A 17,816-nucleotide genomic window follows, 5' to 3' on the forward strand; every position below is an offset into this window, starting at 1 on the left:
AAAATGTTCAAACTTGATGAGTATTGCACTCACTATACATGGGAATTTAGCGTTGAAATATAGTAGATATCAGTAAGCATTAGAATGATAAAGCCAGCCGACCACCCATCTGGTTTTCTTTCTTCCAGATGAAGATGTTTCTACTCTCCGTCTTGTCCCTCATCCTACGATCTGTGGCCTCCAGCAGCCAGATAGGGACCTATGAGACACTTATGCCCAATGGTGAATACTTTGGTCAATCTTTTGTATATCTCTAATCTTTATCTATGTCTTCTCCTCAATATACTGTACTACTGATGTATGTGATAACTGCATTTGTTAACGTATTCATCATTTACAAAATACATATTTATCTATAGTTTGTCTTCCCCTCAATATACTACTTCTGATGAATGTGATAACCAACACTGATATCATATTCATTGTTTACATAAGACATATTTATCAATCCTTCCCCTCAATATACTGTACTACTTCTGATTCATGTGATAACTCCCACTGTTATCATATTAATGATTGTCATAATACACTACAGATATTCTACATCAACAGCGGTGTCGGGTACAGATAAGGAAGTGAAATACTTAAAGCAGTCCTTGTCATGTGCTCTCTTTCCCAGTGCTGGTTCTGAAGGTGGATCTGGACGTCAGAACTCAGTACCACATCTCTTTGCAATGTATGGACTCTTACGAAGGCATAAATGTGTCATGGAAGAAAGATGGGTCAATGCTCGGTAAAGCTCAAATGCCGAACCAGATAGATTTGTATGAAGACGAGCCGAAAGGAGGGAACTTCAGCTGTCACGATGCCGTGTCTGGAGAATACCTCAACCACACTGTACTGCTGGTGCAAGAAACCAAATGCAAAAATGCCATCCTGTCACCACGTGACTCAGGTAAAGAGACAGTGTGTGTGTGTGTGTGTGTGTGTGTGTGTGTGTGTGTGTGTGTGTGTGTGTGTGCGCGTGTGTGTGTGAGGGAGAGAGAGAGAGAGAGAGAGAGAGAGAGAGAGAGAGAGAGCGCTGAATGAACGTTGCATTTGTTGATTTATCTCAGAGTCCATGTTAAATACATTGTGAGAGGGAGACACTCACAGGATGTAGATCAAGGTTTGATTCAATAAAATGTTTAAATATAATGTTGTTTATTACCAGACAACAGCAACTGTGGGGAAAAAAAGGAATATCTCACAAGCAATAATTGTTAACTTTTGTTTCCCTTTTACCTAGAATACATAACATGTTCATCGAAAAATCACAGTGGAATATTCCATTGCTCTTGGGAGATCAAAGATCTGATGTCACCATCTGTTGTCCTGATAAAAGCACAACGGTAAGGGCCTAACAAAGCTCTCTAACACATGCAGTGGATAGGAAACAAACATGGTCTAAAAGACTTGTGTCACATTGTGACATCAATTATGTGAGACAGATGAAACTACCACAGTGCTGATGTTCTCTCCTATAGGCCTTTGATTCTCTCGAAAGAGTTTTAACCATAGATATAGAACTGTAGCCATAGATATAGAAGTGTAACCTTGATATAGAATTGTACCATAGATATAGAACTGTAACCTAGATATAGAACTTTAGCCATAGATATAGAAATATAATCATAGAAATATACTATATGGCTTCTATATGGCCCCTGTTTTGGATCTATGGCAATAATCTACAGGAATGTGAGAAACTGAGGCCAACCAGGAGATTTTTGGATCCTACTTTAGTTTGGTAGTCCACAGTAGATTAGTCTACATATGCTCAACTATGTACAAACTATCAATTACATCTCTGTTGACAGGCAACAATTTGCTAGTTTAAGGCTAGGGTCAGAGGACAGTGAGTTGAACAGTGTATTGGTAGTTAGTTAAACATCAATAAACCATCAGTAGTTTCCTGCGGAGGCTGGTGTTTGATACTATTCCTCATTCTGATCCATGCATTACAATGAGTCCTACGATTTCTGCCTCCACTAACCTCCCCTGGTAGTTTCCTAGTATCCAAATGATGTGTTACTGATTACATCTGTCATCTGTACAGCCCCTCTGGCAACATCAGCTGCTCTGTGGACGAGGAAGGTAAAGGCCTGACCTGTCAAGACTACAACATCTGTCCTTACTCTGAGGAGCAGGACCACATCACACTGACTGTGTTCTTCAGTGACCACTATTTACTAGAGCAGTACAGTACCAGATCCTTCTACATACGAGAAATAGGTAAATATACAGTACCTCTGTATGGCTCTGGGTACCGACCAGTAGATTTGGGGTCAACTCCACCTCTGATCAGTCAACTCAAAATAATTGAAATTCAAATTGAGGGATTGTGAGGAGGGCTTTAGGAAGCTACCACTTCCTTACCACGACTTGACCCTTCAGTAACACTGTCCTGCCTGTCTTTCATACATTTTTATTTTATTTTATATATATACACATTCAATACACTAGTAACAACAATACAATAGTAACACTGTCCTATGTTCTTCTCTCTCTCTCTCATCAGTGAAGCCAGAGAAGATACCAGTAAACATCACCAAGGACCAGGATAAAACAACATTTACATGGGAAAACCCTCAGACATGGAACAAACCGTGCTCCTATTTCCCCCTCCAGTTTCAAGTGAAAGTGGTGAAAATGGTCCACTCCGAAGAAACAAACTGTGACTCTGAAGGACAGGAATCTATGGTACAAGACCATTTATCAATGTTATTATCACTGGTATTATGCTCAATATCATAATTTAAACCTTGCCTGTCCTTACTGGACATTTTAACAAATCTGCATAGTTTGAATTATGTTCTGCCTTTGTGTTACGCATTCTTCTACAATGTTCCTATCTGTATTTGTGACTTCTAGAAGATGTTCCTGATAATGTCAGTGTTAACAGAGTTAAGTGCCAGCATGGCAACAGAGCTGGTATTCTAAAAAGATGGTAACATCTCTCTTCTCTCATATCCATGTGTTTCTTAATTAGACAACGGACACAACTTTCACCATCCCCCACGAACACAAGAAGTATCACTTCTGCCTTCGAGCAAAGGACAAGTTTTCTAACGCTCCTTGGACTGAGTGGACAGAGTGGTAAGTAGAGATGTTTACACACTGTCCCATATACACTCTCAATGTCATACACCAGCTGTCCCCACTCACTACAGGCTGAAGACAAAGTCATTCACATACACATGAGAAGGCTGCTATTTATCTACATGTCAAGTTTGAAAAAATATGTAAGCCTCAGAACTGTATAGGTCCATGTTTCTGACAAACGTGTTATTTTTCTGGTACCTCAGTGTGGTAAAATCTAGGCACAGACGGGGCCACAAACAGGTATGTCACCTCATTATCTCACGTCAATTATATGAGGTTAGATTTTTATTAGATTTAGAATATTGTATTTCTAATGTTAGATGTGTCTGACAATGTTTCATTTGTCTCCTCCTTCTTGTAAAAACAAATCCAAATGAACACATGAACGACAATTTCTCAACTTCATCCGGAACCTCAAACAGTGATTGACACACCTGGACCACCGCACAGATTACTCCTCTGGACCAGTATCAAGAGACACCTGACAGTCTGACACTTCCACTTGTGAAATCATGTTCTGCTTTTAACTAATAGAATATATTGAATGAATGTTGGGGATGGATATATTTTATATGATTAATATTAAAAGTTATATATGTATGTATTTATTATGTGTTTGTGACATATGCTCTGAAGTAATTCTTCTCAGTAACTTATATTGATTTGTCATTTCACCCTAACTTGAATCTTTAATTTCTTATCTAATATGTTTATCATTCCTTTCACATGAATTCTGTCTTAATTAAATGGAAGCAAAAAAAATGTGTTTAAAATGTGTTTGAATAAGTAGTGGCACTTTATTTGGATAGTGCCCTTTGGATGATTTATATAGTAAATGTTCAATCAACTATCCACAAGTCCTGGGGCTATACTCACAAAGCATTTCAGAGTAGGAGTACTGATCTAGGATTTTCATGTAATCTGATTCATTATGATATAAAAGGCAAAGCTGATCCTAGATCAGACCTCATACCCTGAGACACATTATGAATATAGGTCCTGGCCCTTATAACAATAGATGTGTTACAAGGAATGTTCATGACACAGGCTATTGTGTCAAATAAATGGACCAGAGAAGCAGGATCTGTAAAAAGTGTAATCTTTTATTTACAGTCAGGATATGTTCACAACAGGAATCCGGTGCCCACTTGGTAAAACAATGACAAATTGACAGACAGTCAAAATGAAGTATCAAAGGACATAACAAATGTGATTGTTATTGTGAAGCAAACTTTTCTGAGGTAACAAAATCACAAACTGAGAACTAAACCAAAACATTGACTGTGAAAAGTACTGCTTCAGCAATAGACATGCTTAATATGTCAGTTTTCTTAATGTGTATACAGTGCCTGGGATGCGCTGGCAAGTAGCCACGAGTTCACATAGCATCGTAAACGATAGTACCTTCATTCCACAACTGAAATGCTTATTTACATTGACATTCGCCACCTGACATGAGGGTAGCAAAAAAAAAAAAGAATCTTTCTAAGAAAACAAAGTTGTAAGAAAGCTAATGTAAAATAAATACGACAATCCATTTCACATGATGAAAAATGAAAAATATTGTATCGTGAACATATTCTTACATTAAACCCTGACATTTCTTCATTTTCCTCTGATAGCATCAGTTCATCTGTAGATTATTGCATAACAATAAGCCTTGATGTTCTTTATGTTACAATTCATAAACCAAAACAATAGTTCATCAACCAATAGTTCATCAACCAAAAATACTGCTTATTCATCTCTTTATGAATACTAGTAACAGATACAAAAAAAAGAGGTGTGTTTCACTCAATGCTTAGGACCGCATCGCTTGTCATTTGAGAAAAATTACACAACAGACTTCATACAAAATCTGTGACATTTTAGGGTCTAGTGCCTGGGACTGAGTCTACAAAACAACAAAATGTCTTCCTTTAATTTACCTCCCCACACACACAAAGAACATCATGTACGTAAGTGCCTTTTTAAAACTTAATTTCAATCATTCTACAACAAGTATTGTTTGGTTCAGTAGACCTAACAATTGCCTGAGAGCATGAAAAAAATAGGAATCAGTTCAAATCAGAGTTAGGTCAAATGCATAATATTAATACTGTACAACCAACTAGCAAATATATTTTTGGTTTCCAGGCATACAGTAGCTTATCCACAATGTGAGAACTACAGAGATAAATCAGAACTGATAGAACTGCTCTAGAACTGACATAACTGCTCTAGAACTGACATAACTGTTCTGTCTCTATGGTGAGAACAGCCTGATGACACCATCGAGGCCTCTGTGAGATAAGCTCTGTGACAAGCAACATAATGAATCCATCTGCTAGTGGTCTGACCTACCTGACCTCACCACCAGTCACCTCTACTGAGTGTCCTCAGACACACTCAGGTCCTGTGGCAGCTTCACCATCTCTACATGGTATGTGGTACAACAGGAGGGAGAGCGGGGGGGGGGGCAGAGTAATTTGCAATATGCAACAGTATCACAGAAGACACTCGTTCATATGCAGTAACATAGAGGTAAAGTGTCATCATAGAGAAGAGTCAATACTCACAGAATGATCGCGCGAAACCCAACAAAAAAACAAAACATTGTGTATGTGTGATAATAATATTGAGCGTATTTCACTGTGTGTTTCCGGATCTATGGATGGGCGATGTATGAGTGATAATGTTATACAGAGAAAGACAAATAAGAGGGGGGGGGGGCAGAAGTAAGAAAACAAGCCATAGAATGGGGAACCCCTCCCAGTTGTAAACTGGCAGTAGTAGTTTGGTGAAGGCTTGAGTGTCCAGCACTGCTCCTTGTTCAGGAATGATCCCTTCACGTATCCACGACCACGCTCTCACTGGCTCTGCTTTTTAGACAGATACCTGCAGACACACAGGGCCAGAAATAACCACAAAACAAGGTAGCGCTTTATCCTACCCTCTCCAAATTACCCGGCGTCTACTTAGAAACAACAGCAAAAAACAGCGGAATCACTTAGTCATTCCCAAAGAATTACTTCTTGGTTGCAGTGTTGCCCAGAAATGGAAAAAAAAAGTGATATTTAATGAGCCTTACCTCTCCCAGTGTTTGTGATTGAGACCTGAGAAGTCCTCCAGTTTGGCAATCTCTTTGAGATACTGAGACAGTTTGAACAGCTCCTTGTCTTTCTCACGGTTTAAGTGCGCTTTCATGAACGGGCGGATCTAGAGGAAGAAAGACACACATAAAAACAGAAAACAGTGTGTTATCTGAAAAAATGGCACTATAATGTTTGTAAGGAAATGTCATCAATGATGATGCTAATCAAACAGGTCTGTCTAGTCACCACATGGGAACAATGAATAAGGGGCCTCAGCCACACCTCTGAAACTGCTGTTTGCCACTTGATTGGTGGACAGGAAGGCTATTGTTAACCACTCCCACTTTCAGGTCACCACACCTTCGGGGTCTCTTGTATAAAATGTGTGTCTCTCAAACATGTAGTTGTATTTGGACTGATTTTCATTGACCCAGTATACTCGGTGTACCGTACAATACTATTTAGCTTAGAAACTTGTTACTTGACTAAACACCTTGCAAGATATCTTATTTCACAAAGGTGAAATTCTTACATGTAGGTCAGTAAACGTGTGTTACGTGTCACCATATTCACTGATTTGATTGCACTACCAAAAGTTGACGCATGGTTGCTAGGAATTTTCAGTTCAATGCCAGGCTTCAAACATATCCAAGCTGTTTTCAAATAGCATTTAGCTTTTCAAGTAACCTAACCTACTTTCAGTCCGTTCTGTGGGTTCATGAGGAAATTCCTGCCGATGTCGTCGAACATGATGGTGTTCTTCTTGCTGTACAAATCAGTGTACTTGCCCCATATCACCCCCAGAGGCTTCACCTGAAACACACAGGCAAGCACATAATGTAAGAAACACTCATGGTTACTCCAAAAAGGACTGTGGGACCTGACTCTGTAGGAGACTGCTGCTGAATTCCAAATCAACCTCTTCACCCTCACCCCAAAAATAGATCTGAGAGGGTTGGTTAGTTATAAGCATTAAGGCTATAGCTCCTCAACGCAATGGCTCCCCCATGCATAAGCTAGGAGGAATGTTCAGCATAATGCTTATACCTAACCAATCATTTCCCATTGGCTAGGGTGTAGGAACCAGGGGGCCGATTTGGAATTGAGCCTTAACGCTGCAGTTTACATTTACATTTAAGTCATTTAACAGAAGCTTGCATCCAAAGCGACTTACAATAAGTACATTTGTCTAAGTAAGTGAATCAACTATACAAGTCATTGGAAGTAAATCTCTGATAAGAAGTGCTATGAGCAGTCACAGTGCTAGAGAAAGGGAGTGTGGGCAGACTGACCTCTACGACACCCCTCTTAGGAGTGTGCACAGTGATCATGGCAGCGCTGTCGAGCATGAAGGTGATCTTGTAGTTGGGGTTGTCCGTCACTCCCAGCTCCTGAAGTACCACAGAAGGCAGGATGAGACACACTGTCCACACACACACACAAACACCCACTGTCCACACACACACCTCAACACAATACAGTCTACAAGTTAGAATCTGCTAATCACTAATGTGCCCTGCATTAGACATAGATGTCACTGTTTTTAATGAAAGCCTACATGCTGGTGAAAACAGTTTGTTGGTCAATGCTGCCACCTTCTGGTGATGAGAGGTACATCAACAAGTTGGAGATGATTCACTGTGATGAGAAGATTAACTGAAAGGAAAAACTTACTTTCATCTTAGCATCAATCCACTTCATACTAGTAGCAGCTAGAGGGCAAAATAAAAAATAAAAAAACACAAATTAAAGTGATGTTAATTTTAACTCTTCAAAATCCAAACAAGCAGCCTTGTACTTACACCAGATGACGATGTCATAGTCCTCGTATGCAGAGGTCAGGAACTCGTGGAGAAAAGGCCTCATAAGCTCCTGCCCCGTCTCTGCACATGACTTGTGATCTGAAAAACAACAATCCAAAAGACAAACGCTCAAACAGCCTCATGATAAAGCTGTCAAGTCTTTGTCAAAATCGAAATTAGTGTAAATTCTTAAAAACAATCTTAATACTGGTCTGTTTGATATTCTGAAATTGCATTAACGCTGCAAGCCAGTACTGCCTAGCCAGCACAGCTTTTAGGAGTGTCCCAACAACTCACCAAACAAAGTGTAGTCCACGTCTAGAACAAGCAGCCTCTTTCCTTCCCTGGGGGGGTTCATCTCCTCCACTTTGTAGTCTTTGACCCGGCGGGCAATCTTGGCCAGGTTCTCCTCTCTGAAGACAAGGGGCATGGTATTAGGTTGAGGAACACTGAATTGACCTACTAAATCTACTACTGTATGTCATTCTGTGTGCGTTCTATGTGCAGTGATTATGTCTGTAATGTCTTTCCATGAAACACAACGTCACAAACAAAACTTCCCCAAGGGCCTTTAATAAAACCATAAAGTATATTCAGTGCCAAGCATCTTGATTCCATGAATAAAGAAGGAATCAGCTGGTGAGTCAAAATGAAACAAAACATAAACAATATAGTCCGAAAAATCTAACCTGTTTTCCACCTCAATGACCTCCTCTTCGATGTCAAAATCATTGACAACGTCATCATTCTCTGGGGGAGGTGCCAAAACGTCTTCCTTCACACAACAAAAGACAAAGAGATTGAGGTCACTGACAAGAGAGGGATCCCTCGTGAGCATATCAGTCTCATTCAAAGGATGCAGTCTGTCGTTTGTCCTACAAAATAAATAGGGTAAGATTTCAGTACAAGTTTCAGTAGTAACATAAGTGCTCTACTAGGGTTAGTAGTTACTTTTTATTGTCAATTGTGCTTGTTTAGGATGTTTCCCTTGTTTACATGTGGAAGGACCTCACCAGACTTTCCTCTCTGCTGCCCATCATCATGATCTTAGTGTTGGGTTTGAGCTTCAGTGTGCCTAGCTTGATGTCATCCTCTGCTGGTTTACCTGGGAGAGACACACCATCACCATATCAGAATCACTCAGAGACAACTGAGACCCTAATCACACTACAGAGCCAACCCGAGCTGAGCTGAGCCGTACTTTACTACTGGTCTGGTTAGCATGCAGGATAGTTGCTGTAACAGTGCTGAAAAGGACAATGTGAAAATAAAATAGAGCCAGCACAGTACGGGTTGGGTCAGCCCTGTAGTGTGTAAAGGGAAATGCCTATGAAATGATAAGATCTGTATCAGATGTTACACGGTAAACAGTTATTTGTTGATAAGTGTGCTTATTATCTCTATTCTCCATCTCAGTCACCCTTGAATGGTTCCAAATAATCTCTATACTCCCTACAAAAGGGCTTGCCTGGTCACTCCATACGGTTTATGCTTATAGAAAACTCCCGTCATTGTCATGACAAACATGACAACAAGCACACACAGAAGGACTATGATCGTAAGACTCTTACCTTTGACCTTTAACCCTAGTAGTTTCTGTCTCTCTGGGAGAACACCTGTCAGAGACTTGATGGACTGCTTCAGATCCAGCACGGTGTCTTCCTCGGACAGCGTGCTGATAGAGTACTCCTGGCCTCCCCATTTGATAATCACAGACACTGACATGGTGCTGTAGACCTCACACGCCTGAGAGAGATCATATTGAAAGGAATTATTTCCATGACAACAGAAAAAACGACAGGAGAATTAGTACCATGAGACATGAGACAACTCACTCACACCATCACCTGGCGAGGGAAGCGCATTGATTAGGCTAGTTTCATGGCCCACTCATTTCGTTGCTAGTTGGCAAGGTTCGAGTCGCCGAGTTAGCCAGGTTCAGCCCTCGGCATTCATTAATGGATAGCTAATCGACCAAACGCAATTTCATTTGGCAATTGGGAGTGCGTGCCGATTGTATAAACAAAAGAATCCAGCTAATGGCTATACAATGCCAATACGGCTAGATAGAGTAGTTCATAAGAAATGTTGATAAACAACAAAATAATCACCCCGCAATGGAAAACAAAAAAGAGCCGCTCTGTCCTTCATTCATTCTAGCAAGTTAGCTATATTAGCTTGATTTCAAGCAAGGCAAGGGCCTGCCAGCCATGGACTGTTATTTTTAGAAGGATAGCACATACAATCAGTTACGCAGCTACCTACAGTATGCATACCTATGTCGCTTCACAATAAAGCCCTTCGATGATTTGAAGTTGTGCAGGAACACGTACTTCTATGGGGTATACAACAACTGGTTATGTTTACAGGTCAGTTTCATTCAGCGTTGACTATTCAGCAGTTCTTCCTGTCTCCCAATGATGCATCTGTGTTCTCTGAGCTCCAATAGTGGAACTCCGCCCACCTACTTCTGGTCAATGTAAATGCATGTAAATTGTGATTTCATCAAAATAAAAGCCCACGTTAAACTTGTTTAAGCATTTAGAAATACTAAAGATGGATAAAGGAACCATTATATGTAACTATACATGGGAATAAACATGTAATCCTCTTAATGTATTGTTTGTGTTTTTAAGGGTTTGTAATTCTTCTAATATCCAAACTACCCTTGCTGCACTGCATAGTGGACACATAATGGACTATAAACAAAATGTTTTCCAAGGCTATCCATTATTTTTACTACCACTGTACTCGACAACACTTCTAGTATACATATTAAGTGAGTTTCAACCATGAGCAGTGTCATACAAATAATTATTGACCCTTTATTGTGTCCCAACAGTTAAAAGTGCTACCTCTAGATTGCATAGGGAACACATAATGTACAGAAAATAATGTACAGAACTGTACAGAAAATATTTTCCAAGGCTAAACATGATTTTTACTACCAATCTACTGAACAACACTTCTAGTATACATATCAAGTGAGTTCCAACCATGAGGGTGCTGTACAGCTTCAGCAAGTCCAACTATTTTTATTGCTCATGCTTATTGTTATTATTAGTGGCCTTGCTTCAGCAAGATGCAATTTTCTCACTTTCTTTCAACTACCCAGAAAATCTTCATTAACCCTGATAAAAGCGTTCTGATAACTATTCAACTTTTTTAAACTATTAAGCTCTCATCCGGTTAACCAACCAACTCTACCACTCTCTACCACTCAATCAACCAATTCTCTACCCACTCTACTCCACCCCAGGCTCATCCTATCTATCTATCTATCTATCTATCTATATCTGCTAACATTCTATCTATGACCTTTTAAAATACTATCTATCTAACGTTCTGTTCCAACCTTATATCTGTCCTAACCTTTCAACTACCTAGCCATCATCCTTTTACCAGTCACTACTGCTTCACTCAGCATAACCTATACTGATTAACCTCTTCATCGTTTTGATCTCCTTCTCCTCCTCTTTCTTCTCCTCCTCCTCCTCTGCTGTCAATCATTCTATCATGACAGTTCTTGCTCTTCCAGGGCCATGTTACACCAGAGATCATCTGATACTCATACTATGGTGCTAGGTCTGGTTGGGGGAGCCGGACCCTCCACTGTAGATGACCCAGGCCCTCTACAACACACACTCTTAAACAGGGGGTGAGGGTTCATGTATTTCATGTTTTCATGTTTCATGTACATTTACTTCATTCACACAACAGATATCAGTCCATTTTGAGCTTTGTTTTGTGAATGTGGGTTAAAAGTGAACATCCATCTTCACGTGTGGTCACAATAACAAACATGTTTTTTCAGTGTCCGGGTCCCAACAGGCCACGTAACGATTGTTTTCAGGGTGTCCTTCCCTACAACAGGAATTCTGTTTTTAAAGTGCAGTTTTAATTATACTATATATTATATATATTATACCTATTTGATGACTATGCGCAGGGGTCATCACAGGCACGGGGAACAGAGCCTCGTTTCATTGTCCCACCAGAAGCAGATGGGTCATACCTGTTATACAGCCGGCTGGGAATGTCCCCCTGGCTCTGTCAATGGATGTTTCACATATCCACATGGGGGGCAGGCCTAGATGGAAAACCTCCACCTGCCACATGTACCTTATTCGACAGAGCAGGTTCGTGACAACATGTAATTGGAAAAGTGAACATGCATCTTCACGTATCCATTCATACATCCAACCAACCAACCAACCAAACAACCTACCTACCTAACCAATCTATCTCACTTTCTTTCAAGTACCCAGAAAATCTTCATCAACCCTGATAAAAGCTTTCTGATACCCATTCAACTTTTTAAACTATTAAGCTTTTTGTAACTCCAAAAACTTTCATCCGGTTAACCAACCAACTCTACCAACCAACTCTATCTATCTATCTATCTATCTATCTATCTATCTATCTATCTATCTATCTATCTAGCTTCATCTGTCTATCTATCTACAGTATCTATCTATCTAACCTACTCTTATCTATCGATCTACAGTATCTATCGTCTATCAATTCATCCATCTCTCCAACCAACCAACAAGACAACAAACCAACCATTCATCCGTCCACCCAACCCACCAATCAAACCACATCCTCTACTAAAATAAGGCTATCTCACTTTCTTTCAACAACCCAGCAAATCTATGATCCAAACCATCTTTAAACTTTTTTCTACTACCAAAATAAGACTTTTCAAGCCCACAACGTTTCTTCCCTGTAATCCCTGTGTCTGAGCCCTGTGTATGAAAATGTAGAGTTTGTTTCCTTTGTGTAAAGTCCATTATGTGTGCCCCATGTAAAAGTACATGTAATTGCACGAATATGTACACTATAATGATCAAGATAACTTTTTTGAAATTGTACATACTTTCTGCTAGGTAATATTTCCTTAATTCATGAAAACTATTATTAAATATTGTGATCCCATCACTTTACAGTGATCTATTAACTCGCGCTTTTATTTTGAAGTCGCGAAAACGAAACCGGAAGTCTTATTGTCGGAACGTGCCGATTATTATCGTTCAGAGAACCCATCTTAATTCAAGAATGGAAGGAACAGCACGACGGGTTTCCGTCGCATCACATTCGCATCACGTCAAGCAGGCAATGCAGAGGCATCTGGGACTTGAAGTTATGTTTTCAAGAGATCATACTAAAATTAAACTCTGTCTTATTGTTTATTACAGATGCCTACTGTAGGCAAAAGTCAGCCTATGCATTTGACCGTAACGATCTATATAAGTATAAGTAATGCATGATCAATGCCTTCTCATAAGCACATTCACTCTGTTATACACTTCTAGATTTTTATAGAAAAACAAGCTGTCAACATGAATTGTTTATGTATTTTTAAATACATGAAAAACCTTGTTTCTTTCATTGCATCATCATCCCCATATCAAAAGTAGTTTTAGCACCTTGTTGTATGTTAGAGGTAAAATGTACAGTATCTAACATACACATAAGAGTCTAAATTACAAGGAAGTTCCCATGAATTAATAATTATTCAAGCATACAATATCAGAGAACCTATATACAGGTTCCTAAAAGGGCTGTGACCATATTCTATTTGCAATAGCAACCACTCAAACCATAATATACTGCATCTACCTCATATCAGCATTTTATCAATATATTGCCACTATGGTTCTGAAAACAATAAAGCAAATCTTTTCCAGCATAACGGTACTAAATCATTTGGAAGTAATCCAAAGTGGGGGCAATAAATGATGAATGACAGTATCATAGATGATGGATGAGCCTGTTGTATAAAGCATATCTCCCACAATTAAATTACTGTGTAAACTACTCTTTACATTTAGGATAGAGGTACAATATACAGAATAAAAGACTGTCAAACATATTTAATTTTTCATTGTCATATTCTCATGAGAATTGAATGGAATTGGAAACTAGGAAGACCTGCCGACCTCGTTGACACGAATAGACAAACAGTTAGATTGATGGGAATGTTGAGAAGGACAAAGTGCGTACTTTGCAGAGATAATATCAATTAGGTTAGTGGAAGAAACGGAGCAAAAAGAGCAAATAAAACCCATCTGCTCCATTACATCCAGTGGTGGAGGCAGTCGTCTGATGTCTCCACCTCCATTATCTGACTCACTTGTTTTTCCTATCAAGCTGTTTTTGTCAGTTAGGCGCAGTATGGCGTGAATCACTCAGTCCAGAGAGAGAGAAAGCATTGAGCAACACTAAGAGACTCACTACAGGACCGACCTGAACTGTCAACTGTGCTGGCGCACATATTTTCCTGTTACATTGTCCTTTCCAGCACTGTTTAAGCAACTATGGTGGATGTGTATCCTGGCCAGCCCAGTACAGCTCAACTCGGCTCAGCTCGGCTCAGCTTGGTTTGGCTCTGTAGTGTAAAGCCTATTTAAGTGTTACATTTGGGTCATCTGGCAGTATCAATATAGAATAGTGTCTTTGAGCATTGTCAACAAACCTTTCCTAGACTTCTCTATAAAGTACTTACAAAGGTACTCAATTGAAAGCAATAACTTCATGAAGAAAAATGGGATGCAGTCCAGAAGTTGAGCTTAGAAATTCTTAATATTTACTTATAAAATAAATAAGAAAAACTAAAAATGAGCAAGTGCTTGACGTTTCGCCTAGCTGCCTTTCTCGACAGCACACTTGTCAGTATCAACCATACAGTAGGTCAACCTCATTAAGTAGTTCTAAAATGTTCAAGTCATTCACAAGGACGTGGAGTCAGACAGTGGTACAGCATGGGCTTCTTCGTTGGTGATTTGGGGTAAGGTGGGGTCAAGAGGGTCATCCCCAGATAGAATGGTCTGAGTGGTCACAGGCCACTCCGTCTGACACCTCTCAACCGCAACCGAGGGGGCAGAGTTCCGTAACCTGTCCTTAAAGCAGAAGAAAAGTGCACTGATCTGCAGCCGGACCTCCCTCTGCCAGCATGCATACACCAAGGGGTTAATAAGCGAGTTGGATAGCCCCAACAACCACAGGTCATTCTCCAGCACTTTGGTCAGCATACAGGCCTTACACAGGACCTGAACCACACACACCACAAAGAAGGGGCACCAGGAGAGGGTGAAACAGCCCACAAGCAGAGCCACGGTCCTCAGGGCCTTGACGTGGCACCAGTATCGGCTGCGTTGGGGCAGCCGTGATCCCACTTGCCGGGCAAGGCGGATCTGCTTCTGGTGGCCGCAGGCAATCTTCAAGATGTCCAGGTAGAAGTAGATGAACACAGAGAGAATGGGGAAGAAGCAGGCGCAGAATACGACCATGATGCCCCCGGGGCGGATGACGGCGAAGAAGGTGCAGAGTCCGTGGTAGTCCCCCTGCTGGAGCTGCTGTGCCATGCCTGCGAAGAATAGGAATATAGATGTTATATATGAAACATATACAGTACTATATCAGCAAAACATATGAAGGTTCGCATTTAATTTGATTGAGTTGATTAAGATACATGGTTGGGCTCCATTTAATTAGAATTTAGAATAAGTTAATTGAAATTGAAATAATGAATTGAAAAATGCTTGTAGAAAAGAATGCTTTTCAATTAATTCACTGAATTTAAATTCTAAATAGAGTCAATTTAAATGGAAGTGGACCCCAGACCCGTTCAGAATACATTTGACACACTAGAGAGAAGAACAAGGAGGTCCGACCTGGCAGGAAGCCCACAGTGAGAGACACCAGCCACAGAAAAACCAGGGCCCCGGCCACTGTCCTCTTCCCGGTGAGCTGGGAGTAGCGCAGTGGAAGCTTGATGGCCACATAGCGGTCCAGGGAGATGAGGAACATAGACAAGATGGACGCCACCGAAGGGAAAATGATAAACGCCATGCGCAGAAGACACTTGGTCTTTTGTGAAAGTGTTATGACCCCTTCTACTGTGCTCCCAGTAACATTGCCGTTAAAGGTGTCAGTAGCGATGCCTGTGATGGCAAGGCCCACCAGGGTGTCAGCCAGGGCCAGGTTGAGAACGAAGCACCAGCTCTGGTTGCCCTTCCTGCGGAGCAGCTGCAGGAGGGCGGCTGCCACCAGGAGGTTGGTGGAGATGATGAGGGAAGAGCCCACACTCAGGATCCAGCCCATCACCCCTGGCCTCAAGAAGGTGTAGAATGTTGGCATGGGACCCATGCTGGGCATCATGGCAGTTGGGTTGGCGCCTGGGTCTCCAATCCAGTCTGTTTTATTGTAATCTGCCATTGAGTCCTTTTGTATAAATCCTGTGTATCTGTGAGATTTATTTTTCCAAAAAATTAAAAATTATATCCACCAATATACATGAACGCTGTTGTATGCTGCTATTTTAATCCACAGCTCCATTCTCTTCTTTTCTTTTTCTTTTTACTATCCTTTTTACTATTTCTTATCAAATTGTTGTTTTGTCAAGCTTCTTTTTCTAAGAAAAATCTAACCATACTGTATAGTTCTGTAAAGTAAAAGCTCTTTATGTGAAAGTTAAGAATGCTCAGCGGGTACTCAACCACTCCTCACTCCTGAGAGGGCAAAGTATCTCCCCTCTCCCCTCTCCCCTCGTTCGCTGCTCCTCTGCAGCTGTGGTTTCTCTGGATGATCCGATCCTTATCCAGCCTGCTGCCTGGCTGTCTTCCCAGTCCAGTCTGAGAGTCCCTAGTGCAGACATCCGGCATAATGGCCATTTTCCACAAGGATTCACCACAGAATCTGGGTAATCACACTACATGCAATATAAACATCATCTGGCATTAAACAAGAATAGATCATTAGCTTTTGATGCTGTCTGTTTGGTTTCTGCTTCATAAAGACATTGCAGATGAGTGATATTGGTCTCGTCTTAGCTCTGCCCAGATGTCACTGTCAGAGAATTAGTAATGAGGAGAGGTAAGGAGATCATTTTCTGTGGCATGTCCCTCGGGACGACCCATCCACTTTGTTTGTATCTGCCAGTTACCGCAATAGTAAAAAACATTATTTAGTAAAACATACATATAAACCCCCCCCCCAAAAAAAAACGAGTCAACTGCTTCTAAAGAACAAAATAAGGACATAATGAGTACGTCCTTAATCCTTACTACTCAAGGCTGTCCAAACTACCGTGCTAAGCATAGTGTGCTATTAAGTTACTAATGTTCTATCCATGAGTCTCAATGGCCCTTATAGATAAAGGTTTTAAGGTTTTATAACCCAACTCTAAACAAACTAAGGAGCCAAAGACAGGTTGATAAAGAGAGAGGTAAAGAGAGCGAGTTTCTGTGACAGGGAAAGAGAGTGAGAAAGAGACGGCGAGAGAGAGAAAGAGAGACATTGAAGTTTACATTCACCGGGCACTCAATGTGTAATTTGTAGCTGTTTACTCAATAAAAGGGAACACTGCTTCTTACGTTTTATGTATGGAAAACATGCCATTGACAGGAGCAGACATAAATCAAAGTTATCATTTATGGTTATTACTATTAAATAGTGTCAAACCCAAGTTCCTTATAGAGGTGTGCAGTCACATGTGGTGTCAGTACAGTATGTGTGCGCATGGCTGATTCTGACAACCCTCTCTTACACCCCCAGCAAAACAGCCGTCCAGGTCAGAACAATATCAACAGGTTCACCATAGATACAGAGTGATCTGTTCACAGTACAGTCGACGAAAGATCCTCTTTTTATCACAGAGGGAGAAAAAAAACAATAACCCCTGGCTCCCACAGACATACAATGTGGGAATGTTATTCATCCCTGCTAGACCTTTCAGTGCTATTGAAAACATCTGTTGGTCAGCAGTAATTGTGCCCACTGCCCAGTACCATCAGGCATTCTCACCCTGTTTACGCCTAGCTCTGCCCACTCCTCACCTACTGGTTCTTTGCAC

At 40.7% G+C, this 17,816-nt stretch overlaps 3 protein-coding genes across 3 annotated transcripts; 1 reads left to right on the plus strand and 2 right to left on the minus strand.

The window, feature by feature from the left end:
- The first annotated feature begins 206 nt into the window (after positions 1-206).
- Positions 207-3,798, plus strand: il12bb (interleukin 12B, b). Its single transcript, XM_083665453.1, has 8 exons — positions 207-222; positions 620-895; positions 1,229-1,331; positions 2,039-2,214; positions 2,501-2,682; positions 2,972-3,078; positions 3,288-3,324; positions 3,507-3,798. Exons 1-8 carry the CDS (start codon positions 213-215, stop codon positions 3,507-3,509), a joined length of 894 nt encoding a protein of 297 aa, XP_083521579.1. The 5' UTR covers positions 207-212; the 3' UTR covers positions 3,510-3,798.
- Positions 3,799-4,176: 378 nt separating this feature from the next.
- On the minus strand, positions 4,177-10,375 carry ublcp1 (ubiquitin-like domain containing CTD phosphatase 1). Its single transcript, XM_083686904.1, has 11 exons — positions 10,237-10,375; positions 9,532-9,706; positions 8,974-9,065; positions 8,650-8,735; positions 8,258-8,373; positions 7,961-8,059; positions 7,833-7,870; positions 7,451-7,549; positions 6,855-6,971; positions 6,155-6,282; positions 4,177-5,961 (listed from the first exon to the last, which is right to left on the minus strand). The coding sequence occupies exons 2-11, from the start codon at positions 9,683-9,685 to the stop codon at positions 5,934-5,936; spliced, it is 957 nt and encodes a 318-aa protein (XP_083543030.1). The 5' UTR covers positions 9,686-9,706; positions 10,237-10,375; the 3' UTR covers positions 4,177-5,933.
- Positions 10,376-14,691: 4,316 nt separating this feature from the next.
- gpr119 (G protein-coupled receptor 119) lies at positions 14,692-16,072 on the minus strand (the record flags this gene model as incomplete). The annotated part of the gene is made up of 2 exons (XM_083665232.1): positions 15,637-16,072; positions 14,692-15,329 (listed from the first exon to the last, which is right to left on the minus strand). The coding sequence occupies exons 1-2, from the start codon at positions 16,064-16,066 to the stop codon at positions 14,692-14,694; spliced, it is 1,068 nt and encodes a 355-aa protein (XP_083521358.1). The 5' UTR covers positions 16,067-16,072.
- Positions 16,073-17,816: the final 1,744 nt, after the last annotated feature.

Source organism: Argentina silus (genome assembly GCF_951799395.1).
Source record: "Argentina silus genome assembly, chromosome: 2".
NCBI lineage: Eukaryota > Metazoa > Chordata > Actinopteri > Argentiniformes > Argentinidae > Argentina > Argentina silus.

Excerpts from the sequence above, each read along its gene's own strand:
- ublcp1 (XM_083686904.1), bottom strand. The coding sequence starts at position 9,685 with ATGTCAGTGTCTGTGATTATCAAATGGGGAGGCCAGGAGTACTCTATC. Across the intron at positions 7,871-7,960 it reads CTATGACATCGTCATCTGGT|CTGCTACTAGTATGAAGTGG; the intron begins GTAAGTACAAGG and ends TTTGCCCTCTAG. Across the intron at positions 5,962-6,154 it reads AATCACAAACACTGGGAGAG|GTATCTGTCTAAAAAGCAGA; the intron begins GTAAGGCTCATT and ends GTGTGTCTGCAG.
- il12bb (XM_083665453.1), top strand. Across the intron at positions 896-1,228 it reads CCTGTCACCACGTGACTCAG|AATACATAACATGTTCATCG; the intron begins GTAAAGAGACAG and ends CCTTTTACCTAG. Across the intron at positions 1,332-2,038 it reads GTCCTGATAAAAGCACAACG|CCCCTCTGGCAACATCAGCT; the intron begins GTAAGGGCCTAA and ends TCATCTGTACAG.